The sequence below is a fragment of the Hipposideros armiger genome, unplaced genomic scaffold (genome assembly GCF_001890085.2).
Source record: "Hipposideros armiger isolate ML-2016 unplaced genomic scaffold, ASM189008v1 scaffold_559, whole genome shotgun sequence".
NCBI classification, from domain to species: domain Eukaryota; kingdom Metazoa; phylum Chordata; class Mammalia; order Chiroptera; family Hipposideridae; genus Hipposideros; species Hipposideros armiger.
The window spans coordinates 1,057,024-1,083,603 of record NW_017731909.1 but is presented as its reverse complement, the minus strand read 5'-3'; the positions used below and the strand labels follow the sequence as shown (position 1 = coordinate 1,083,603).

The following is a 26,580-nucleotide window of genomic DNA, read 5'->3' as shown; positions in this document are numbered from 1 at the left end:
TCTCTCTCTCTCTCTCTCTCTCTCTCTCTCTCTCTCTCTCTTCCTCTCACTTCCCCCCTCCCCCTCGCTCTCTAGGTTTTAATGAAAGATATTGCTACTCCCATACCAGCAGAAGAGGTGAAAAAAGTGGTCAGAAAATGTCTGGAGAAAGCTGCCTTGATCAATTACACAAGACTCACAGAATATGCCAAAATAGAAGGTCAGTGCGGTGAGCAATTGCCAAAGTGGCCGTGAGAGCCAACAATGCCTATTAACTGAATTGTCTGTGCGAACTCCTTCTCTTTCCTGAACAAACCTGTACCAAGGCAAAGGGAAATGTCTCATTAAAATCTCAGCTGGTGAACCGAAGAGCTTTTTCCTATTCATTGCTTTAATATGCCTCCTGGGACTCTGCTTGAATGAAAGACCCAGGATTCGGGCTTAAGTTGTCCTTTGTTCTTATTTTGAGTTTTCAAGAAACCAAAAGGTGTTTTCATGGGTTGTGTTTTTTGGCATTACTGTAAGTATGTTTAACATTTAAACTATGGACAGTGTATTCTTTTCTGATCAGTAACAGTGTAGTATTACATAATTTTATTTTTTATTCTGCATTGTTACTCAGAGAAGGAGGAAACTTGTTGATTATCATGAGAGCTGAAATAAACTGATAGAATTCCCTGCAACTTTTAATTGCTTGCAATATATTGATGCATTTGGAAGATTAGATCTCTTGAGAGGACTGTGCATTTTTTTTCTCTTTCTTCAGGTTTTTTTCATTAAGGTATTGAGATTTAAGATGTTTAGAAATAAGTAGATTGAAATTTGTGGCAAAGTCATACAATCAGCTTTTATTCAATAGTCCTTTGATTGATAAAAGTAATAGAAATTCTTTAATTGTAAAACTAGCTTGTGTAACACATGTAGCATTAACTTAGGGAGGAAAAGAGTTTGCAATGTTAAATATTTATAAAAATAAAAAGTAAATCATTAGAAAATTTTTTAGTAACTTTTAATATAAAATTGTACATAATGAATTATAAATATACTAATTAGTTGATATTATGATAGTTTCATCAAAATTGGGACAATGAAGAAGATTAGCATAATTGGCTGTGTTATATGCTTTTTTCTCTCCAAATATGATCAAGCTTTCTAACAAGCATGCGATAACCAACCTCCTGAGTGATTAACAAAAAAGCCATCCCATCACTATAGCAACCAATATTATATCACGAGAGTAACAACATGAAACCTCCTTAGTTACCAGTTTAACATTATTAATTATAATATCATGTTGTGTTAAAGCACAAGCAATGAATATTAGATCATTTGGGGGAAAGTGGAAGATAAACAGAATGTTTTTCACATTTTGAATACTCATTCAAACAGTTTTCATATTTTGGGACTAGTGGGTGTTATGAACACTGATTGAAAGAATTGATATAAAAATAGACATATTCAAACCTTTCAAATCTGGCAAAGAGAAAAATGCAGACAACCTTAATAAACACAATATCATTTGATCCAAATAAAATGAACCTTATTCAAGAAAACTGAGAATCCTTTTGTTCCTAACCATCTATTTGACCATCACCTTCTCCAAGACTACTGAAAAAATACGCAGTATACTCGTTTATCTCTGTGTTTCTTTTTTAGTCATGGAGTACATTTTAATTATGTCCAAATGAAGACCCTTTTTTGATTTGTACACAAACGTGGACTTCTTTCATTAATCAGTTAGACAAACAGGGCAACACTGGTGATCTGAGAGACATAGTTACTCCTCTAATCACATAAACAAGCTGTGTTAGGGCCCAGTGGTCAGTGAGCAGGAAACTGTCCACCTTGCCCCTTTCTGGAGTTACCCTCTCTTATCTCTAGGGTGAGAACATTCTAGAAAATGGATCCTAGAGATGTAGTTGGATAGGGCGACTGAGCAGCCTCCCTTCAAAATAACAAAATGCTTGCTTATTAGATGAGAAAAAACTTCTACGCTCTTTATTATCTCCTTTCCTTCGCTTTTTTGTATCTTAAAAAATAAAGAGCTTTTGGTTTATGCTCAGGATCGGATCACAAACAAAGTCAAATTTAAGTTAAAAATAGGAAGTGGACTCCTTTTCTTAGCTGGGTTGGCCTTCTATGTTATGTGAGCAATATGCACGGCATTTGCTTTTCTCCTAAATTCTCTTTTCTTATGTTTTAGGCTCAGCAGAAAAGGAAGCAGGTAATTGATGTGCGTGCATGCATGTGCCGTGATTTCCAATGTGGTGGTGTTGTGTTTTGATATTATGAATAGCTCTTTCCTTTCCAGGGCTCCTAGTAGATCACTTCGACTAAGACAGTGAAAATACTTTGATTTTATCAGAAATATTACTAATTCTGTGTCGGGAAAATATAGGCCATTTATCTCTAAAGTTCGGCAATGTTTTTTGATAGGAATCCAAGGCAAAACACCTGAGGTTGTATTAATGTTATGCATTATGTTTTAAGCATGGGCTCTAATCTTATTTGGAAGCTGTCGCCGGAATCTGAAGGGCTCTTACAACTAGAAAAGAGGACCGTCTTTCCTTTATCACTCCTGAAAAATCACATGAAAGTGAAAAAGCATAAATGCCAATAAAGAAAAAAATAAGCAGCTCTTAACTTTGAAAGTTGTTGATCATAGGAACAAGCAGAGGTGATTGAAATCCCATTTCAAGGACTTGCAAGGAAAGGGTTCTCTGGGTCTCTGGATTTTAAAAGGTTTTGTTACTTTTTTCTAGTGTCCATTATCCCAGTTGTAATTATTTTAATAACATAGGCCGTTATCTGTTCATCCAATCTATCTCTTCAGCTCCCTGCAGGCAGGCTCTTCACTGGGCTTGTATTCTCAGGTCACTGTTGTGCCCCCAACACCCAGGTCTATGCCACTGACACAGAGCAGGTACTTAGTACTTTGGAGAGAGACAGACAGAGGGTAGTGAGTTGCATCTGAAACAATGGAGCCAGAAACAAGTGATGAACCTTTCTAGTCCTGGTTTGCTTATCTTAGTCCAGTTTTGCATGCAGTGTTATAGACAAGTTTGCTTGGGTTGTTCTTAACTGAAATCTATGAAGGGCTTTATTTCTTTTTCTTACCTATGCTTTCCCATTCGTTTCCAGTATTTGACCCCAGAAGGAGTCAGAAACACAACGCTCAGAGCCAGGAAAAGGGGAAAGAACATATCTACCACGATAGTTAACGTACTCTTTAGAAAAAAATGAATTATTAAAAAATAGGACACTGCCAGCGCTTTAAGACAGCCTATTGTGACAGCAGCAGCCCACACTCTTTGACGGACGTTTTTGAAACCTCTTCTGGCATTTTATCCCCCACAACAATTCTGTTGTGAACATAGGTTTTATTTAGTGGTCTACCTTCAAGACGCCCAGTGTTGTTCGTGGCTTTCCCACTGCCACAGAGTAAATAAGTCGGCCAGCTGGGACTAGTCAGGTGTCCTGATCCCCAGCCCACAGGGGCTCCCCTCCCTCCCCTGTGAAATAGCAAGGGGTCACATTGCACCTTCCTGCAGGCGGGGGAAGACACTCGCTGTCCCCCTTGTGCCTCACGTCCACCAGATGGAAGCCTTCCCTCCACGCATATTGAACATTTTTACCACTGCTCAACTGTTCAGCCTGGTTACTCTAGGAAAAATCTCTTTTCAAAATGAAATGCTTGCATAGAAAAGAAAAAAATCCGTGTAGTCTCAGTAATTTAAGTGGATCGAAGGAAAAGCTAATCTCAGCTGAAGACTGTTCTGAAGTAGCAAAAGAGAGGTTTTTAAGAAATGCAGTTATATCCCTTTAGTTGCATTTAGTTACAAGTTAAAAGGGTTATTTAGTAAATGTTTGGGGGGGGTGCTTTTAAAAGTGAGGGAAAACGATAATATCAATTGCATGTGTAAGAGCGCAAATGCTTGATAACACTTTCAGACAGTGCCCTCCCGAGCGTCATCATCATTATCCTTGGTTAGTTTGTAACACGTAGAGAAGAATAAAATTCTGCCCAAGCTGTGTCATAATTTTGTCATCTACTGTTGATGGCCTATTGCCCCAAGGGTTTGTATGTACACTGCTCCAGTAGTTCCCTAAACAACTCTACAAAGTAGATATATTAACAAAAGAAGTTAGTGCGACTCCAGGAGAAGTTAGTAACTTGCACAGGTTGTGCTGTTGCTGTTAAAACCCAGCAGACCTGAGATCTGCACCCACATCTCTCAGACCCCAGAGCCCTTTTCATGCTCCTTGCACTGGCTGTCCTGCCTCCAGGGCTGCCTGATTCAAAGCAATGGCGTTTCCTGATCAACGTCTCAACCCCATCACAAAAGCCAAGGGTTAATATCTGTGGAGCCATTTTTTCCCAAAAATAAGGATGTTTATTTAATAATAAGGACAAACCCTTATGTGTCGAGCCCTAGTCTAAGCACTTTACATGTATTCCTCACAGCAGCCCTTTACAATAAATACTATTATGATTATCCCTTTTTCAGGAAACGAAAGCAGAGAGGTTACTAGCTACCAACCGGGGTCTGGTCACATAGCTAGTTAGTAGGAGATTAGAACCTACTATTTACCTGTTACATGATCACAGAAGCTGCCTTCTTTTCCTATGCCTTCCGCTGCCTCTTTCTATGTAAGGTCGTATAGTTACATTTGTGCTCGGTTAAAATTCATGGGCATTTGAAAGGGAGCCTAGAATGGTGCTCTCTCATAGAAATACGACAGAAGCCCTACGTGTAACTTAAATTTTCTGGCAGTCATATTAAAGAGGTGAAAAGAAACAGGCAACATTCATTTTATTTGTTTTTTGTTTATTTAGCTGAGCCATCCTGCTACCTGTTGGCAGCTAAGCGGCTGCTCAGCTCGGGCTGGACTCGAACTGCTGTTGCTCAGAGCTCAAACTCTTGAGTGAGCTCTTAACCAACTGAGCCACTCGGCCGGCCCCCAGGCAACATTCATTTTAATGACAGCTTATTTAACCCAGTATATCGAAAATTTTATCATTTCAAAATGTATTCAGTATACACAATTATTAACGAGATACTTCCCATTAGTCTTTTCATACAATGTCCAGGAAATCCAGTGTGTATTTCACTCTTACAGTGCAGCCCAATGGCAAGTCCTCATCTGCCACATGCACTCGTGACTGCCGCACTGGACATCACAGGTCCCTGGTGTGAGGCTAAGAGCTGGACCCCAGAGCCTGAACCTTTTTCTTTCCCCCGCACGCACATCTGACAGTGTCAGGCGTTAGAAGTGATGAAAATTGGCAGCCTCCCCCTAACATAGCACCTCTCTGTCTTCCCTGCTTTATTTTTCTCTAGAGCACTTAACGATCTCACATAAAGCTCTGCAAGGGTGGGGCTTTTGGATTTTAATGACTGCTAGATCTCCAGTGCTGAGAACAGCGCCCGGCGTATATTTGGTACTCGATACATGCTATTTATTGAATAAACAAATGAGTTGATGGCACAGAGTGATCAGGCTGTAGCAGAGAGAACATCCGTAAACGGGCAAGGTGGCTTGCAAAAGGTCATTCAAAGCAATCATGGAATATTGAACAACGCAGAGCAAACACTAACCGCTTAAAAATAACAAGATTGGAAAAATTAAACTAGAATTTCATGCCCTTGGCGGGGGAGAGGCCAGGAGGCATTAACTCTGAGTCACTGAAGCCAGAGTTTGTAGATCACAGATTCAGTAACAATATCTAGTCATCCAACCTGTTTCGGTTTCCATAATTCAGAATGACGCTCAGTTTTGACTCAGTTCTCGTCCATCCTTGGGAATCTTCAGATTCTCCATTGGCAGCATAGTTTGCAGCATAATGGGATTTTACAGCTTGGTAATAGATGAAATAACACAAATGACCTCTCTCTAATGCCTTCTTTCCTTCCTGGGCACTATTTGCATGTGTTTCATGAGACCAGATCATTCATTTTAAGAATGTGAAATTTCTAGAAAGCTTTTTTTTTTTTTTAAGAAATGTTGGAGATTTATACAATGGCAAAATTATCTGGGTTTCTTCTTTGATTTAATTTTATCATTAACTATCCTATTTAGGTAATAGTAAGATCCTTTTTATTTATAATTGAGGATTCAAAACTAACTGCTACTTCATTTTCCTAATTGTGTTGTTTTTTAATCACATGCCTGTTGATGCAAATTAGCCATTCTCTTTGAGGAAGAAACAATTTATTCTTTAATTCAAGGGATTTCTTTTCAACAACAACAGCAATACGTCTAATAACAGTCCCGTCTTTCTCCTGAAAACTATATGTACTGTGACTTACGATGTAAGAGGGAGACCACTCCTTAGAGCTCGCCTTGACCTGAGATCTTTTGCACAGATTTGGTACCGAGGCTTACTGTGAATCCAGATCCAGGCGTGGAGGTGCCCTATGCAGAAGGTAGCATGGGATGAACAGGCAGCCTTTGTGCAGTCAGGCTCTGTCTGGGCCCTCAGGTTGCCAGGCTCCCCCGTCTAACCCCCAGTGCTCTCATTTTCAGTCTCAGTTGAACTAGATAGAGATGCTTTCCCAGAGGGTCGGGCTGCTTGCACTGAGAATTTACACTGTGGCAGTCCTTACGTCATTAGCGTGTGTTTGCCATCAGGGTGGCATTTTAATTTAGCGCTCCTTTGTCAGAGGGTAGCAATAAATAATAAATACATAAAACCTGTTCTGCTTAAGGATGTATGTGTATAGAAGAGGGTATATAAAAAACGGCACAGTTGATAAAAATATTTCTGTTAGTAAGTAATTATGTACTAATAGTTCTAGGATAACATACTCGTAAGTTTTCTCTTGTAAAAGATTTTATTTCCTTATAAATGTGATTGAAAATTTTTTTCAGTATTATATGTTATGAATTCAGGTCACTAATAACTAAATAAGAGATCTGAAATTTTGCATTCCATAAGCACTGACAATACTTTGCAAAAGGTAATTTGTATAAGAATCCTCACCCTAAAAATCATACAACAGATAATTTAAAAATGTCTCTCCCGACTTTTTGGATAGTGTGGCTTGGAGGCGGGAACTTGCCCTGAACGTAAAACCTTGGTGACAATTTCTGCTTCTGAGTCCCTGCGTGATTTAGGGATAAATTGAATGATACAATTACTGGCTCTCAAACAAATTGTCTTTTTCTTTAGAATATTTGAGAACATCATATAAATCTGTAAAAAGTTTTTGTTTGTAAAGTATGTTTACATATAGTAAAAACCCATTGTTTTAGCTACACTAATGTAGTGTCTGATATACCTAGATAGGGACCAAATTAAAATTTATTCTTGCACTATATATAAAGAAAAGCTATGGGTATTTTTCAGGTCAATTAAATATTTAAATCACCTATGAAGGTAATTTTTTCTGATAGCAGTAAATTACTTTGATTTCCATCATCTAATATGATACAATGGAAATGTTAATTTTAAACTATTTTTATCAACCTGTTTTCCTCAATGTATTGAATCAGATATCTTGAACGCCACTTCCTTGCCACACTGCTAGCCTTAGTCTATGTAATGGACACACAGAAGGTTTTAAGACTGTATTGCTTTTTATGTACTCTATAACGAATATGAGTCCGCTTTAGCCTTTTCCACACCTGTAGAAGTGACTGAGAATTTCTAGTATGTTATTTGCTCACCTTTTCTCCCACCACTTAACTAGCCACGCAACATAACAGTTCCACAATATATAATCTGCAATCACACCAATTAGTTAGCTCATGACAAGGCTGACAGATTAATTCCTATGTATCAAAAGCTGTTTTGGGGGGCATAATACACAGGAGTTGCAGGGATTATTGACTAGAAGAGGCACGTGAACACCCTACTTGGTTACATCTTACAGCACTGTGAGTTCTAGGGGTACCTTCTGTTAGCTTAAGACAAGGGAACGCATGTTGTGCGGGGTCACAGTAGCTCTTTGCATATGCAGGTAATAAGCAAGTGAGAAGTCAGATGAGGACGCGAGGAGCACACTGACACCAGGGTGGTAAAGCTTGTGAAGCCTCCAGGGCTTCTGCACTTCTGTATTTACCCACCGCTTTGGTGACCAAAGGAAAGGACGAGGGTTCTGTCAACTCCAGACAAACCATGGGGACGCTTAAGGATGCTGAGCTCACTGTCTTCCAAAATTGGTTCTGAGTCTGCGTTCCTTTAACGTCCTTCCTGTTTTACCTGCGTTTACCTGCCTTTAACACACACATTAGTGTGTGTTACTCCCTGTAAACAGCTACTGGCAGCACCATGGTGCAGCCCTCAGGTTTGGGCTTTCCATCCCTTCTGTTGGAACTGACATTGCCAGGAATGGTTTGTCAGCCTCTGCTGAGGCATTCTGTGACCTAAACAAGCAGCACCTTCCCCTCGAGCCGCAGTCTTTTTGTCAACGAGTCATCCACCCTTTCACTCCTTTTTTCATTTTATTTTTGTAGGGTGAGTTATAATATAGGTAAGGGCAGTCTCAGTCAGGGATGGTCATAGTTAATCCCACATATAAAATGAAAAACTTGATTCGATCTTGAACAATGTTCTCTTTCCGAATCAGGCTCCCATGGGAACTAGATCGTAAGTTTCAATGATGCCTAACTTAGGGTATTCGAGGGCAGTCGCTCTTTTCAACCTTGTAAGCATAGTCAGCCTCAGCTTTCTAGGTCTGTACCTACAACCTACTGGCTCCACACATCCCCATGTTTCCTGTTCTCCAGCACCAGGGGATATGTGGTGTTCCCCACGGCGGACTTTCCCACCTGTAATATTGACCCCAGTACCACCTACCTTTTCCTGGGTGGATTTTACTCCATCCTATGTCACTTTTTTTCCTGTGGCTTGTACCTCAGTCACCTTTTTCGATACTTCCCTTCCATCTGTAGCCATGTTGTCACCCTAAAAGATGCCCTACCCTGAGCTGTGCCTCTCCTTCCAAAGAACAGTGTATGGCCATCTCTTAGTATCTAAGGAGAATTGGTTCCAGGATCCCCTATAGATAACAAAATCCATGGATTTTCAAGTTCTTTATGTAAAATGGTGTAGCATTGGCATATAACCTACACATATCTTCCCATATACGATATTTTAAATCACCTCTAGATTACTTACAATACCTAATACAGTGTAAATGCTATTTTACGTTCTTATATAAAACTGGTTGTTTTGGCTTTGTTTGTTTGTTGGGAGTGTGTGGTGATGAATGCAATGATGAGTATAATTTAGCACCACAGTCTTGATTTCATGCTGAGGTAACAACAGTTTTCCCCACCATTACTTTTGCACCATCAGTGTAAATGTCAACAGAATTAAAAAGGTAAACCATCTTAGTGTTATGATGAAAATAGCTTTGATCTCACAAACTCTCAAAAGGTCTTGGGGATTCCATGGACCACACTGAGAACCGCTGCTGTACACCATCAATCAGCTACCTAGAAATTATAAACAAAAATAAGGTACCTTTCATAGTAACCACCAAACTATAAGGTATCCAGGAATTAACTTTGCCAAAAGCGTGCATAACTTCCTACACCTCTATAAAGAAAAAATTGAAACGCAAATAAAGGTCATAGAGAGTAATCTGAATAGATATAGAGACAGTCCATGACTTTAAGATGGATGATTTGACAGTATAACACATAAACTCTCAACTTAATCTAAAATTTACTTCAGTGTCTATCAGAATCCCAGGTTTGTTTGTTTGTTTTAAAGAACTTGATACATTTACTTTAAAATTTAAATGGAATAAAGGGCACTAAAAAACTAAGTCAATTTAAAAAAGAGAGAAAGAAAACACAGAATGTGGAGACTTACTTGCCTTGCCAGATACTAAGACAAATTACAAGACTATTCGTTACCAAGGCCCACAGGAAGGCAGATACTCAGAATAGAAAAGTAGAAACAACTCATGTGAAGTCCTCACTTAATGTTCTCAACAGGTTCTGCAGTTTTAAGCAAAACGACGTATAATGAAATCATTTTTACCACAGGCTGATTGGTATAAACAAGGGTTATTTCCTGTGACATCTCATCAACATTATAACAAAACAACATTGAGCAAAATGACATTATCTGAGGACCTGCTGTATATACCGGGGGTGCCAAAAACATGTATACAAGTGGACACTTCGGTCAGCATTGCTCAAGCAGTAGTTCGCCGTAATCAAAAGTGTCTGGATGCTGATAGTAACCACTTTGAGCACCTCTTGTAATTGCAGAAGTCAAACGTGACTTGTGTTCATCTTTTGTTACTGGTATATATTGAGTACTACAATTTTAATACAGCTTTCCTTTCTTAAAATGTGTATACATTTTTTGGCACCCTCTGTATATGGGAGCCTCATGTGCTTCATCCATAGTAAAGTGGTCCCAACAATTAGTGGGGGAAGGATGGGCTGTTTGAGAGATGATGTTAGAAAGATGGGCTTACTACCTGGATAAAAATGAACTGAATTCCTCTCTGATAGAAACATGGTCTCCAGAGAAATTAGAGACCTCAATGTAATGAAGAAAATATCAACCACTATAAATGTAGCATGTCTCTTTATTGTAACTATCCTTGATCAATGTTTTACTTTTTCACTTCCTCGATTTTCGAAGTTTGTTTAATATCTACAAATATGTTTTAACTTTCTTATAAAACGTAGCATGTTGCTTTTTATTTAGTTCCATTTATTTTCTGCATAGAATTGTCAGCCAACCATTTATACTTGAGGAAAAGACTTCCCACACTCTGAAGTGATGCCGTGGAAGCTCCATGAATCGTCTTGTTGCACGAGGTAGTGCCTCAAGAGTACTTCATTAAACATATTCCAGATTCCCCGGGATCTGAAAAAAATGATCCTCTATTCTTCCGAAAGCTTCTCTTCAGTGAATATTTGCCTTCTGTAAAAAGCTTAAGCAAGAGTATACGCACCTTCTGAGAAAACAGAACTTTTATGTAACGTGCCTTCGCTGCACTCCTTTCTGAGATCCCTCCGCCGGGATCTGTAACGCTGAGCAGCTCTTGCTCGAGTCCTCTCTCCTTCCTCCGAAGACGCAGGGAAACCTCATTACCCGCGGTCAGCACCTGTTCCCTGACAGGTCTCAGAAAGGCTGTCAGCTTACTCGGCTCACTTGACAGTGTGTCATGTATTTGGTTTTTTATTGTTTATTTTTACATGGAATGGCATTCACAGATAAACGCAGTCTCGAAATGGCAAGCTTGCTTCCTTTCAGGAACAATTTTGTAGAATATATATGATTCCCCAACTCCAGAGTTTGAAACCAACTGATAGATAACGCTCTCGTTTATTTACTGACATGTGTCAACAGGTAAACCAAGTGACATAACAGCAGTGTGGCCCTGGCAGCACCTTGTTAATCAGAGTGGTTTAGATGTATTTAAGAAGCCTTTTCCAACCGGACCAGACCAGCGTTAATGCAAACTGACAGGTTTCTATATCTTTATTTCCCAACCGAGTTTGTAAGTATGCACAAAGCCTGAACAGTTTGGGAAATTAGGAAGAGTTTATTACTTATCAGCCATAACTAAGTGGCCCTGTAGCTTCAAGCACTAAATTAAAAGCTCTAATCAAAGCATTTGTAATGCCAGTTATTTTATTTTTTTTTTCAAGAGGGAAACCTATAAAATACCCCTGAGGCATTCCCCCAGTGGCTGGGGGACCAGGATGTTAACACTGTAGAAATATTGAAAATGTCACTGAGCCCAGCCTTACCCTCTACACTTGGTCTTTATACTTGTCCAACTAGGAGACTTTCTTCAAATCTTAGCACCAAAAATGTCATCACTCCCAATGCATGACTTGTGTGCCCTAACAGATACTTTGTGTCAAAGGAAACAAAGACAGACAGACAGAAAGACATAAAGATCTTTTGACTCATCGCCTAGCGTCCAGGGCTCTCAATCTTTTCAACTGATATCTTTCATATTGTGGTTGCTCTGTTCAGAAACCTTCTCTTTCCTCCTCCTCCAGCTAGTTTCCCAGCTGGCAAGCCCTGGTGCCCCTTTCCCCTTCCCCATTGCCTGCTCCTGAACGACCACCTTCACCCGCTGCCTCACTGGGTCCTGCCCAGCTTGACCCCCCCTTGTTCAAGGGCAGACTTTCTCCTTAAGAACGATACACGGAGCTTAAGGCACAGGAGGAGGATGTGAGGTATTCGAAGGACGAGGCATGACATTTCAGATGCTCTGGACCTTAATTGTGTAATAATTTCGTGTTAGCCTGGCAGTTATTATAATTGAGATTATTCCGACGGTTTTTAATGTCTGAATCTGGATCATATGTTGGGGAAACGGGTATGATGCAGTAAAATCAAGGAGGAGACCGTTTATTATTTTCAGCAGCCAAATATACCTGTGTGTGTGAGAAGAGAGATCATAGCTAAAGACCAGGCTTTAGAAAAGCTTCCATTGGGCCGGCCGAGTGGCGCGATGGTTAAGAACTCGCTTGGGGTGCCAGAGGGCCCCGGTTCGGATCCCACATATGAGGGCCAGTGACACTGCCCTCTACAGCTAAGATGCTGAACAACAGCTCAACCTGGAGCTGGGCTGCCATGAGTCGCCGGCGACGGCGTGGGCTGCAGCCCCTGAGGCAGTGGGTTGCCATGGGCTACCGTGTGCAGCCAGCAGCCAGCGTGAGCGGCCAGCAGCCGCAGTGAGCGGCCGTCCAGAAGCCGGCGACTGATCTGCCTCGCCTGAGAAGAGCGCAATGATGGTGCCAACTTGGGCCAGTGAAGCAACGTCCTCCACAACTAGACTGAAGAACAAAACGACAGCAACTTGTCTGTTCCCCTTCCCCCAATTCCCCAGCACTGTTCCCATCCCCCCAATTCCCCAATAAAAATCTTTAAAAAAAAAAAAAAGAAAAGCTTCCATTAAGCACCTAGCTAGCAAGATTACCTGGAGACATTTATGTTGTCATTAGAATCTTACAACAGTTCTGGCCAGAGCTGGCCAAAGCCAGGTAAATGTACATGATAGCAAACCTTCTTCCTTTTCAAGCCTTCCAGTCCCTGCAGCCAGCAACTCTGGGAAGGTTTTTTCTTTATCCTGTGAGATCTTAGGTCTTCCTGTTTCACAAACTTAAGGAGAGCCAGGGCCTCAATAGTTAAAAGGACAACTTTAATAAAACTCAAACCTAGGGGTCTGTGTTTCTCCACTCTCACAAATCACGTATCTATAAAAGCCTGTGACAAGTGTTAAACCAAATATTAAATTGTGTGTGTGAACTAGTAACCTTTTCTCTATAATCCCATCACCATTGTCCCTTATTTTAAGATCTTAAGAGGAGACTATGCCTCCCTCCATATGCCTCCTAAAGAAGGCCTCACAGAGCATCCTGACATTTACCCCCGTATGTGTCTATTTTTATGGCCCGTCGCTCATGGGTCACCACTGACTGTTGGCTCATGGAGATTGCTCAGTTTGGGTCCAGCCTGGCTACCATTGGCCTATACCAGTGGTGTGTTCTCCTCTGTTCCACAGCTGGCCATTTGCTTAAAAATGAGTTTACTGATGTGAAAAATAATCCAGGTAAAGTAGTTCACGTGACTGTGACCACAGGACAATTATTTCAAAGCACTATATTATTAGCACGGTTAATTCCAAGGTGGTATTAACTGGAACTGTTGCTTTAAATGACAGGATCATTAAACGAGTTGGCCCCAAAGGGAGCCTTGGAATTAGGAGGCCACGGGCCTATTGTTTTCAAACATCTGTGGCATTAGTATTCTCGTGGATGTTATTTAAGTGGCTATAGGCCATATCATCCCGGGTGAGTTATTTTCATTCATACAAGGATTGTCCAAATGTTACACCATCCTATCTGGAATAACATTACAGGAGGTAAAATATGTTCAGATTCTACCCAAAAAAAAGGCACCATGTTCTACTGTAAAATGAACTTTCCCTAAAGATGTAGCTGGATTTCAGGTGAAAGAGAAAATAATTTAAACAGATCACCTTTGTTTTTTTCATAAACACTAGGAGTTCTCACAGTACACTCCCCAGACCAGCATTTCCTGGGAACTTGGAAGAAATGGGAATTCTTGGGCACCCCACACGACCCACTGAATCTAAAACCCTGGGAGAGGTGCCATGCAGTGTGTGTTTTAACAGGCTCCCCAGGTGATTCTTGTGCCATGTGAAGGTGAGAACCACAGATCTATACAGAAGATACTCCATTTACTGATTAGAGCAATATGAATTCCAACACGGATAGACCCATAATAGCATGTAGGGTGCAGTCAGACAAACCAAGAGAGAGAGAGAGAGTCAATGAGATCCCATTCTCCTGAATTAGCTGACAGTTTCAGGTGTTGGGGATGAGATATTGGGTAAGTATGATCATGTTGACCCTAAAGTGTTGGGGAAGTAGGGTTTAGTTTTAGAAACTACCTCTCCCCTAGATCCTGAAGCTGTCTTATTAGCCAGGAAGTTACATACTGTTCCCCCTAGGGGACTGAATCAAGAGCGATCCCCCCAGAATCAACTCATCTAGAGACAAGCTCTAAAGGAAGTGGCAGACAGGTTTGGAGGGGAGGGGTGTTTTTGTTTAATGGGAAAGAAAGTATTTGTTCTCCTACCTCCTTCCATCTTGGGATGAAAAGGCCCAGGACTGTTGCTATCTGGCCAGGACTGGGACTCCCAGCAGCCTAGCTGTGCTGGGCTCTGGCGCTATATTCCTTACCACAGGTTGCTGTTGGATAGGTCCAAACATTTCAATAAAAATTTAGACTTTCCAGCTGAGTCCTAGATCTGACAAGAATTAAGGTTTAAATTACGACAGGCTAGAAAGCCAGCAGAAATTCCCATGAGCCAGCCAGGCTAGCCTAAGGGGGTTTATGAGTGCAAGAAGGCATCTAACATGGAGGCTATCACCCACATGGAACCTTTTCTGATCTCTAATTGTCACAAATCACTTCTGTGCCCATAGCAAGAGTGTGTGTGTGTGTGTGTGTGTGTGTGTGTGTGTGTGTGATATGTTTCCTTATATTTTTATGGGGTGCACAAGATGGAGGGTAGCAATCACTATTTTGTTGGGTGGGTTGTGAGGACAGGAAATGGAGAGAGCTATTCTACCATTTCTCAGCCGAGTCTGGAGGTAGATAGGTTTAGCCAACCAGCAGTCAGTCCACAAAGAGAATGCTTACAGCCCTTGCCACTGGGTGAACTTGGGGGTTCCAGGAAGGAGAAATCAGATGCTGTACCCATCGCCCCACTTGTTCTTTAAAACCTTTCAAGGCAAAGCCTTACTGCTTGGGTCTCCAGAGAGTTCTGGGTAAATGCTTTCATGTTTCTAACCTCCCTACTGCTTCCAAACTGTTGATCTTCTTTTACCTTGTTCCCTAGATAATGGTCATGTTCCCGTATCCTGTTTCTCTGTCCGTTTTTCTTTTTCTTTCTACCCAGGACCTGCAGTTATCACTGAAGCTTCTTAAGTCTTACAAGTTTCTCATCTCAGTTATCTCCTGAATGTCAGTGCTTTCTCCTCATCCTTTCTGTTTATGTTCATTAGAAGGAGGAAAAAGGAACAGAAGAGGGATTTCTTTTCCTTCAAATGGGAGGAGGAAAAAAGTGGAGACTTCAATGTTAGACTGCTACTAGCTTCTCTGATCTAAAGTTCCTGAGCTCAAACACCCACTGGAAGAATAATTTCATTCTGCAGAATTCCATCTGTCACACATGAGGAAGTTAAAGCCTTCCTAGTGACATAGCTTTGATTCCATTTCTCGTAAGCTAATAACTTTGTTCTTGCATCCTGAGTGTATTTAATTCACCCTGTATCAGAGATTTACTATAGAACTTCTTCATACTGACAAAAAAATGGATGATGTGTAGCTATTGTTTGCCTTATAATTTGGTTAGACATATCCATAAATTCTGTGAAGGCAGAAATATTGTTGATTGGTCTAGCCCCTTGTTGTTAGTACAGCACCTTATGTGCAGTACCTGTTTATTTCATCAAATTCAGGGCCACACAATCTGGGGATGTGAAAGAACCAAGCAAGAAATCTGAGTGCATATACAGGAGTTATTTTTTGATGCCTCCTATCTGGTCATCATGACCTAGATGCAAGGGAAAGAAGGCGAGGCAGTGTTGTGATGTCCATAGTCCTTCAACCCAGCACCATCTTGAATTCTGTTTCTTGTTTAGCTGCATGCACAGATAGAATCAGTCTGTTAAAAATTAAGGTCAGGGCCGGCTGAGTGGCGCGTTAGTTAAGAGTTGGCTTGGGACACCAGCTCTGAGCAGCAGGATCCTGGTTCGGATCCCACATGAGGGCCAGTGACACTGCGCCCTCTACAGCTAAGATGGTGAACAACAGCTCGACCTGGAGCTGGACTGCCGTGAGTCGCCGGCGATGGCATAGGCTGCAGTGGGGCTGGCCAGCAGCGGGCATGAACTTTCGTGAGCCACCATGAGTGGCTGCCTAATGGCTGGCGAGCGACTGCCTCACCTGGGAAGAGCGCAATGATAATACCAACATGGGCCAGTGAAGCGACATTCTCCACAACTAGAACAAAAGGACATAACTTGTCTGTTGCCCTCTCCCAATTCCCCAATAAAATCTTTTAAAAAAAAAATTAAGGTCAAACACAGTCCACATTTCTACATGTCCCATAAGGAGAAAAAGGAAATAAAGGGCTCTCACTGGCTTTCTCTCCATGTCCCCTTATAACTAACTGTCACCGTAAGCATCATTGTGTGTGCACCACTAGGAACTTTGACAGGAAATGGCAGGAAGGGAGGCAGCCGAGGAGAATGTCCTGGGAAGCACAGCGGTCAGGCTGTCCTTTTACATCTCCCCACCTCCCTATCTTTTGTCCAGTGAGATCTAAATGTAGAGGTAGAAGTAAAAAGCGCTGCTTCAAGGAGTCAAGGAGTGTTTTCATAGAAAAGTAAAAATGTTCAAAAATGAAGAGAGGCTGTAGCAAAGTGAAATGCATTAAAATTCATCAAGAAACGTTGCTACTTTGGGCATATTTATTTTAAATGTCACTGTTTGAAATGTATTACAACAATCAGCGACTTGGTGTGAAGCTTGAAGAATATAGAGACATCTGTAATGCTGTAGAAATGTTACCAAAAGAGTGAAAGTGAGCATGTTAAGGGGGAATTTTCAAATATTCACAGTGTTCAGAATTTTAACGGAGCTATTGATAACCTTGTTATCTAACAGAGTTCTGACAGTAGAATGCATTAACCTGCTTGGGTGTTGTCAAATGGATGACAGCCTGAGATGGCATACATAGTGTACTTGATAAAAATGCTATTTATTTACAGTATTAGAGTGTCCATTATGTTCAAGTACCAAGTTTGATCTTCTCAATACATTTAATCTAGAAAGAATAAAATGTTTTAGACTGTTTTTAAGTTTCAGTAGGACACAGGGTTCTCTCAGAGTTTTTACTTAAGGTGATGTCAAATGTAAAAGCTGGTTTTGATACAATCTTATGTAAACAGAATGAAGTTGTGAGGTTTCTGTGATTCTTTTCCATTATTGCATACTTGTGGCTGAGGACGTGGGGACTTTATGAACTCCTCAAACTTTCAGCGGCTTCAGAAGTTTCTACTGAATACATACATATATGCAGTTGTGTGCGTGTTACTCCTATTCAGAGAATTGCACATGAAAAAGAATTCAAGGTGTTGTATTGTTGCTGCTTGTGTGGCATCGGAGGGAAGATTTCTTCCCATGTCAGCCAGTATCTGTATGAGCTTGGACACCTTCTCTCACCTCTCCAAGACTTTTTCCTAATCTGGAAATGAGGGTCACGATTCCCTATTTTATAGAATGACTATGAGAATTCAGTAATAGCGTACTAAAATATATGTAGGAAAAATAAGTTTCTCTTCTGTGATAAAAACAAATTTTGTTGCCTTTTCCTTTCCTTATGAAAAACACATGATATAAGCATATATAAATATGCTGAAATAATATAATCCAATATAGATAAAGCCCACATTTCTAGAAAGTGTAGAATCTTTTAGCTAGAAGGAATCTTAGAGATTATATGGTTCACTGATTCTCAGCATTTCTTTGGTTTATGAACTGCTTTGAGAGTCTGAAAGTTATAATCCTCTCTCAAAAAAAAATGCCTCTATATACAAAACATAGGTTTCAAGGACCCCCTAAAACCTCTTCTTATCTCCCTGAATTAAGAATCCTCAACTTAAATCACCACCCTCAATCTAAAGATGGAGAAATTCAAGAATATAAGTGATAGGCTCTTGAGAATTAAAAATGATTTCGAAAACTCTTTTCCAAAAAAGGCTTTCTCTAATAATTTGAAAATCCAGCATTCATCAGTTATTTGAGCAGTATTCTCAGACTACAACTGAATTTCATTTGTGGACTTGCTGTCTAGTCCATGGTTGGTGTGTTAGTGATTGGAGCTATTTGTAATCCGACACAAATTAAGTGAAATCATTTGGGTATTGATTTTATTTTTAACATGCTTTTCCCCCAAAATTACAACACTGCATTCTCTGTGAACATTCCCTAAGTAACCTTCAAGACCCAAAGCCTATTCAAGGTATCGCGAATAAAAGATAAAGAGATCCAGTTTCTGAGCCTGTAATAGAGAACTCAGGCATTCAGCCCCAGAACTGTGAGAAGGTCCCACATTTCAGGTAGTATTGAGCTTGGGTCTTGAATAATGAGGAGAATTTTCCAAGCAGAGGATCCAGATATCCGAACTCCCTGTGCGTGAAGATTTTACAGTTATTATTATAGTACGTGTATGATAATTAGTCCTAAGATACAGGGGATGGCCCACTGAAGAAAACCCATTCCCTAGTTTCATCAGCCATGCACCATCATTCTCTGAGCCATGCAGCCTCTAAACCTCAGGGTCGTTCTCTCGGGCCTGCAATTTCTAGTCGCTCACAAGGACTTGCCACTTCTCTCTGCAAAGCCTCCCTGCGCCTTCCTCTTCTCCTCTGCTCCCACTGCTGTCTCGCCGTAGGCCTCCATATTACTAGGCCTGACCCCCAGGATGCGCGTTACACAACTTCCCCAATCCTTCCTTGTTCTACAAAACCACCAAATACATTTTCCTAAAATCAATTTATTCAGAAGCCCTGCTAAGAGCCATTATCCCCAGGTTATCTAGAGGATATAGTTATCCAGTCTACTTATTGTCGTACTCAAAGCCTTCCACAACCTGGCCTGAGGCCCGTCGCCCCTAACGTTGCCCAGCACGTTTGGACTCCAGCCAGGCAAGTACAAGGCAGAGATAGAAGAGCCCACACTAAGTTCAGGCCTCACCTTCCCCATGTATTAGCTATTGCATTTTTATCTCTCCAAGCTTGTTTTCTTATCTACAAGTTACATGAATAAAAAAAAAATAACTCAAAGCTGTTAGGAAAATTAGCATGATACCCTGTGGGAAGTTCCTAATGCTGTAGCCTGACACATAATTGGCTCTTAATAAATAGTAACTCATACAACCATCATCGCCATCACCTTCCTCTGAAATGCACCACATATCTGTCACACTAACATTTCTAGAAACCGCTCCTCCTCTTAACCCAGGTCATTTGTTACATCTGATCACCCCGAAATTGACCTCCTCTCAGCACTCTCTCCTCACATCTCCCGTATCATTTCTACGTTTGCTTTACATTGTTTGCACACCTTCCTTACTGGTCTTGTCCAGCCTCTGATAGCTGGAGCTGCCCCGAATGGAGCAGAATGTGGCACAAAGTCCTGAGCCTCCCCGACTCCATTCGTGTTGGAGGACATCGAAGCGTTCATGAAACAGATGGCGGGTTGGATAGTTGATGTCTAAGGATCGTTTCAATAGCCATTTCTGGGGTGTGAGTTGTGTAAGATCAGGGACATGTCCCTTATACTTCGCACAGCTATAACCCTGTAGGCACTCTCAAGGATGTAGCGTTGCGCAGCCTGGTTTTCCTGAAGAACCATCGCACCTCTTTGATCCCGGTCAATGGTTTTCCACCCTGCAGGGGAATTTACTAGGACGTGTCCTAGGGTTGGGGGATGGTCACCCGTGCATCACACTGTGACCTAGAGTCAACTTATAATAAATATTTAATGAACAAGCTCCAACCGTAAGCAGTGTCCACTGCACCATTGTACATCCCTTGGAAACAAATTAAGAGCAAATGAAAGAATCTCCTCCAAAGTTAAGACTGAAGTTTTAGGGAGAAATTGAGGGAAAGGGAACTATGGCAGAAGACAAAAAATGAATCTCCTTAGGTTCTTTTCCTGAAAATTTGATTTCACTTCCTTACAACTTCCATACTGGAGCCAAGAGAGACTCCATGAACCTAAGACGTTTACCTTTAATGACCTTATTGGAAACTGTTCTTCACATTCAATGTTGAAACAGTTTCATTACACAGGGCACCTCTAATTCCTGCCAGTTTTTTGTATTTCTGAAATCAACTACTTTGCCTTCTGTGGTACTGAATTTCAGGTAGCTGCACTTAATCTCATTGTGGCCTGGCCTTTTTATATCCGTTTGCTTTAATGCTGAAAGAACCTTCACCTTCAAAGAACGCGCCCCTCACCCCCCACCCCCAGTCAGAGGGGGCAGGGTGGTGGTGGGCAGGGAAGGAGAGGAGGAAATCAGTTAATTGCAGGCTGTCTGAGTTGTTTAAGGTGACTTTGTACTTCTTGAATTTAAGATCAACATGAACTATAGACGTGTCAGGCTGGGAATTTAAATAGCAACAAAAAAGCATGGGTTTTGCAAATGCCAGGCATGACTCATCTGGTGCGAATGGCATTGTATTGGTAATACAATACAGAGAGAAGGAAAAGACTGTGGTATCTGCTCTCTTTGTGCCTCTGACCTTGAGCAAAATTACAACTTGTTTGTTGCAGAAGTTGAGCATCTCATGTGCTGATGCACCTGTTAGTTCTTATGTATTAAACGGCTGAGCACTTGCCATTCCCCGCGACTGCTTTGTGGGTGAAATTTTTCTGCAGTCTGGTGAACTGGTTTTCTTTCTTTTTTTTTTTTAAAAGAATGTACATGTTTGTGTTTCTTGCATCTCTGATTTTGCAAAAACATCCTTTCTCATTCTATGTCAACACCTTTGTCTCCCCGTTACATCTGAAAATTTGTTTGGCTTTTTATTTTTAAGGTAACATTATTCCGGTTTCTTTTTACTACAGAGACCATGAACCACGCGAGTCCTGCTAGAAAGCTGGAGGACGTGCTTCATCTAGCCGAGCTCTGCATAGAAGTCTTACAGCAAAATGAAGAGCATCATTCAGAGGTGATGACTTATTTTCCCTGCCGTATAAAGCTACCCATAATGCTCTGCCATAGTACAAACAATGCTGAAGAAGGGGCCTACCCATAGCCTGTGACACACACCTGGTCATTTACCTGTAGAGAACTGAGAACATAGGTGCATTGCCTGGAAATACCACTCCTATGTATTAATATTACAAAGGATTGGTCTGTATGTAATTTAATATCTGTTCTTGACAACAGTCATGCTGTGAGGAACCCGGGAGAACTCATGGGATCTGCTAAAGATGTACAACTAGTAGGAAGCAAAGCTGGAACATGACCCCATCCTGTGATGCCAGATCAGTTGGATTTCCCCCTAAGCCATGATTCCTTAGTTTAGAACTGTAAGTCAGTCAGTGTACAGAAGGAAAACTCGTGATCAACTGTAAGACAACAAAATTGAATGGAAGACATTTGTAACTGTCGTCTTTCACTCTTACCATCAAACTTTTCTTTAAGTTTTAACTAACCCTGCATTGTTTATAGTTTTTAAAAGTTCTAATTATATACTGACATTCGCTAAAGATAATAAGTGGTCGGTCATTCACCGAGCAAACTGCTAATTCTGAGACTTAAATGTGTCACTCTTACTCATGGTCATGCGGTTATTTTTTTAAAGAAAGAGTCTCCTGACTTTGAACTGTGTGGGGGAAATATGCGAATTAAATAAATGTATTAAATTTCAGTGCCCTAACACTGCTTTTATTTTTGAGGAAGCATATGAAATGAGCAAGAATAAAAAAGACCAGATATATAAGAATTTATATAGTATTTATATTTCATGAGGCCTAGTTCTGCAAAATATAAGAAATCAAATGAAATACACTTTAAGCAAATTTTTAGAAAAGAGTATTCGTGAAACCTTGCTATAGGTAACTCACTAAGATTTATTGTATCTGCTTATAAATATGATCATTCGAAACATCTGCTTTTAGCTCACACTGTGGAAGCTAGTTCTTACCTCGCATCTGTCGCGTGTGAAGTTGTTATGGATATTTTATTTTAAACTGAAGAAACAGCTGCTTCAATAATTTGAAATGAATTCCCAGGAGAATCTTTTCTAGGCTAGTATGACTGCTGTGTTACAATGAAATTTATTATGTGATAAAATGTATGTATGTGTTGTCTTTGTCTGTTGTTAAAAGACATTATCATTAGAGCATTAGACCTTTTTGAATTAAAAAAAAATTCCGATTGGATATCCAAGTGCAGTGTATATCACCTACACAGGTGAAATATTCCCGTTCATTTCACAAAAATCACATTTAATTTTCCTGCACTAATAAAAATAATGACTCTATTGTCTTTTAAATGTAATTAATGTTATGTACTCCGCACAAGCACTAAAGGCTAGTTAAAATATAATGTACCCGAACACAATTAAAATGGAAATGTTACTTATTTTCTAATCCACAAAAATACAGTTGATTTTATTGAACACAGATAATCATAACTTGTAAATATCACTCTATGCTGAAACATAGAACTATTATAATGACCTCTTTTTAAAGTGTGTTGTAACACTATGACATTTTTTCCATTCCATGCTTCCAAATTGTTGGATTCCTTCAGGGAAGAGAGGTACGTAAAATTGTTTCCACTATTTTTCTGGCATGGAATGACTTTTCGTGAAGATAAAGAGACCCCACTTTGACTATAGTTCATGTTAAAGCCAACCAGGTTCCTCTCCTTGGAAGGAAAGACTATTTCTTTGAATAGGCAAATCTTGATTGTAGTGTTTCTGTGAATATGTCTTTTTAACAATTGCATGCATAATTACTGCTGGCCATCTGAGTAAAGGCCAGCTGAGAGGATTTTAATGTTTTGGTTTTATTTCTTGTTTGTTTGTTTTACCTTATTCTTTCTTTAAAAGATCCAACTTGTTCTCTGAACAGTGTTGGGAAGTGAATTGGTCTGATTCCAAAGTCATTTGCAGAATGAATTGGTGGACTGCACTCTACACTGACGTGTATTTTGCTGGATGTTCAAGCTGCATGTTCTTGACTCCATGAAAGATCACCCAGCTCAGCCCCCTTGGTGGAGGTTAATGTTTCTGCCTCAGAGAGACCTTCAAGTGGCTCACGTGTCAACTTCTTTCATTTTCATCCTGCTTGTCTCCACAGTGGCAGTTTACTTGACAGGGCTAAGAGGTTGTTTCTGTCCTTCAGCAGTTTCTCAGTGAAGCGGGTTTCATGTCCTCAGATCTTTGACAGTAACTTACTTATAAGGCCGTCCCCTTTTCTCTCTAGGCCTCTCTCTCGACCTCTCCTCTCAGGCTTTTCTTCCGAATTTCTCTTTAGAAAGATAGCTTAAACTCCTTTCCAGAAAATCTTCAAGGCTGTCTCTGCTTTCTGGTGACTAGACTGTGGCCAGAAATTTAGGCAAACGGATCCGACAACTGCCCATCCAAAGACCACTCACTTGCTTTGACAACACTGTGAAATCCCAAATGCCGTGGGGAAAGCCCTAGGCCTCCCAGCATCCCCCCCACAGCTCCCCACATACCCACCATTATACTGATAAGAAAAATGAGACCCAGGAAAGTTCAGCGACTTGCCAGAGGTGCACAGCTGGCTACTGCCTGGGTGACGACTCAGGCCAGACCCCAGACCCCAGACCCCGGCACTCTGCAGTGAAGCACATCGTCATTTCTCGGTTTAAGCAGGGTGACAGAACGGTTGTCCTGTCCCGGGTCTGCTCCCAGTGCTGACACTGGACCTCAGAGCAAAAGTGTCAATACAGAGGGGACGTTTATGGCGCAAACCTGGAGATGGCCCTTTCCACCCTGTCATTCGCTCCTTTCCTGCTCTCCAGCATGTCCTAGGACGCTGCCAGAGCAGATGGAGTAGAGTATCATCAAGGGGCCAAGGGAGGAAACGTCAGCAAGATGACCACTGCACAGGTTGTTACTATGTTGCTTATTCCAGCAAGATTCCAGCAGAATCTTGATTGGAGGTCCCTAAAGTGTTATGAGTATAACATTGTCCAGCACACTCGAGACACTGTAGGCAAGAAGGGTGTTGGGCAGTAATTTGCTATTTGCAACTACAGAGCTGACACTGCCATGCCAATGGTTGATTCATCATGTGCTTCCGCTGGCTGTGTCCAAGGTGGCTGCACAGGTCGGAAGGAGACTACCGTGGACACACATCTGTGCATGCACATGGGCTCACCCCCAGGAACATCAGTATCTAAACCAGATTGTGCTTCTGGGTGGGTTCCAACGCAAAGACAAAGGGCATTTGGTTTTTTTCGCATTCGTTTTTGCCTCTTGGTGTCCTTATTCCTCTCTACCAGCATGCACATCTAAGGAACATCTTAAAGTGTGGTTATACAAAAAGTCGTTCATGAGCAAAATCTGTTTACCACCGGTTACTAACTAAAGGACAGTCATCTCAGCCGTTGACTTAATCATAATTACATAGTATTCATATATGGATAGCCAGTGAGATAAACCAGCAATTTTTTTAGGGGGGGTTAGGTTAGGGTTAGATTAGCTTCTGGTCCAACAAATTTCCGTCATTATAGAAGAAGATGATCAGCACGTGGCTTTCAGATGGCAAAGTGACAGAGACGGGAGTCCATTTGCAGCAGTGGCTCTCAAACAAAATTGCATGGGCATAAATACCCCCTCCACAAATGTTTATTAATCATTGACTAATTTGTGAATATCTAAAAATGAGTAGTACTTTACCCTGACATATGATTTGAAGTATTTTCGGTTTATCATCTCATTTCGTCATTTCAATATTTATAGTCAGGTATGAGCCTGATGAGGGAGAGATTTTGGTGACTCAAAACAGTTGCAAAAAATTCTGTTTAGTTTGACGGTAGTCTAGGTGTCACCCTGAGGGTTCTAGTCCATTCTTCCAGCTCCTGTTGAATTTTCACAACAACCCTGGGGGAGCTTCGGGAAGGTGTTGTTATTGCTGATTTGCAGATGAGGGAATGGAAATCCACCTGAGTCTGACCTGCCCCTGGTCACTCAGGTCTCACCACTAAGTCGAATTGCTCAGGACTCTGCTTCCAGTTTCAAGGTTCATTCTTACCTGTCACTGTTTTCAACTACACTCAGTAAACAAAGATGGCTGTCAAAGGATCTTTAGCCTGCCGCATCTATTGTTTTCATTGTACAATATTTATTTATTGGTAGAACTTTGATACAGTATGGCTAAAGGATCACAATCAAGTTTTGGGCTGTATTCCCCTCTTAATCAAATCAACCACTGTCTTCTGCCTCTGCCATCTCATGCACACTGTAAGTGGCTTAGCATTCAAGCTAAGATAACTTTCACCCAGAGACTCGGGACTTTTGATTGATGCCTTACAGATGGATGAGTTTCTGAGAGGGGTTTTCTCCTCTCTGGTGGAAACCCTGCTGCTGTGGAGCCTCGGACATGTCACTCTAGGGAGGGAATGAGGCAGCCCTTCTTCTCACTACCGACCCAGTGTGGTGCCAGACAAGAGGCGGGGACAGGTGTAGAATTGACCCTGTGTGTTCAAGGTAACACCTGCAACTCATGAGTTTTATTTTCAACGACAGGGATTGCTTAAAGCTTTCTCTAGTCATCCTGAGAACAATAAGCATTCATCACAGATTCCTTTACATTCATCAGAAATAACATTAACAGGAATACAATTTGAGGCTTAAGTGTATACTTCTGTAAAACATAATGAAAATCTTGCCACCCTGAAGGTACTTTTTTAAGGAAAATTATGTTCCATTTCATTTCTCACCATGACTCTATCTTCCAAGTTAACTTTAAAAAGAGCTTTGGAAATTTTCCCGAGTCTTGAGACAGTTCTGACCTAATATGACTGTTATTTTCTTAATTTTAACCTTTTGCAAAGGTACTGGTTGTGAACGGGAAGTGAGACGTTGAAAATATCTCTCTTTGCAGAACTGCATTTTTACTCAAGTTTCTCTCCTGCTCTACGCAGAGTGAAAAATCTCAGATTCTTTCTGTGTGTCACCACTACAGTTCTAAAAGATAGGGCGAGATATCTGTAAAGAAATTGTGTATGTCATTTTTAGTTTAATGTATCATTTACCCAGTCTACTAGGTGATTAAATAAAAAGTATTCAAAGATAATATTTTCAAAGAGCAATAGCTCAATTTACACAGAGCATACCGCTTCCAACACTTTAAGTTATAAACACAGAACCAGGTGTTAAAATATCCCTAACTAAAATGTCTATATTTATACTACACCACGCTTCCTTTAGTTAATATTTCCTTATATACCATCTGCTTATTAGTTACAGGGTGATATTTTTTATTGCTATATTGAACGTTATTCTTGTAATACA

At 40.8% G+C, this 26,580-nt stretch overlaps 1 protein-coding gene across 1 annotated transcript in view; it reads left to right on the top strand.

The window, feature by feature from the left end:
• CADPS2 (calcium dependent secretion activator 2) overlaps positions 1-26,580 on the top strand; it is a 196,045-nt gene that overhangs the window by 77,398 nt on the left and 92,067 nt on the right. Inside the window, exons 9-12 of the mRNA XM_019623705.1 lie at positions 76-199; positions 2,183-2,203; positions 21,146-21,249; positions 22,842-22,850. Of these exons, the coding sequence (XP_019479250.1) occupies positions 76-199; positions 2,183-2,203; positions 21,146-21,249; positions 22,842-22,850 (258 nt within the window). The remainder of the gene's footprint in view (positions 1-75; positions 200-2,182; positions 2,204-21,145; positions 21,250-22,841; positions 22,851-26,580) is intronic.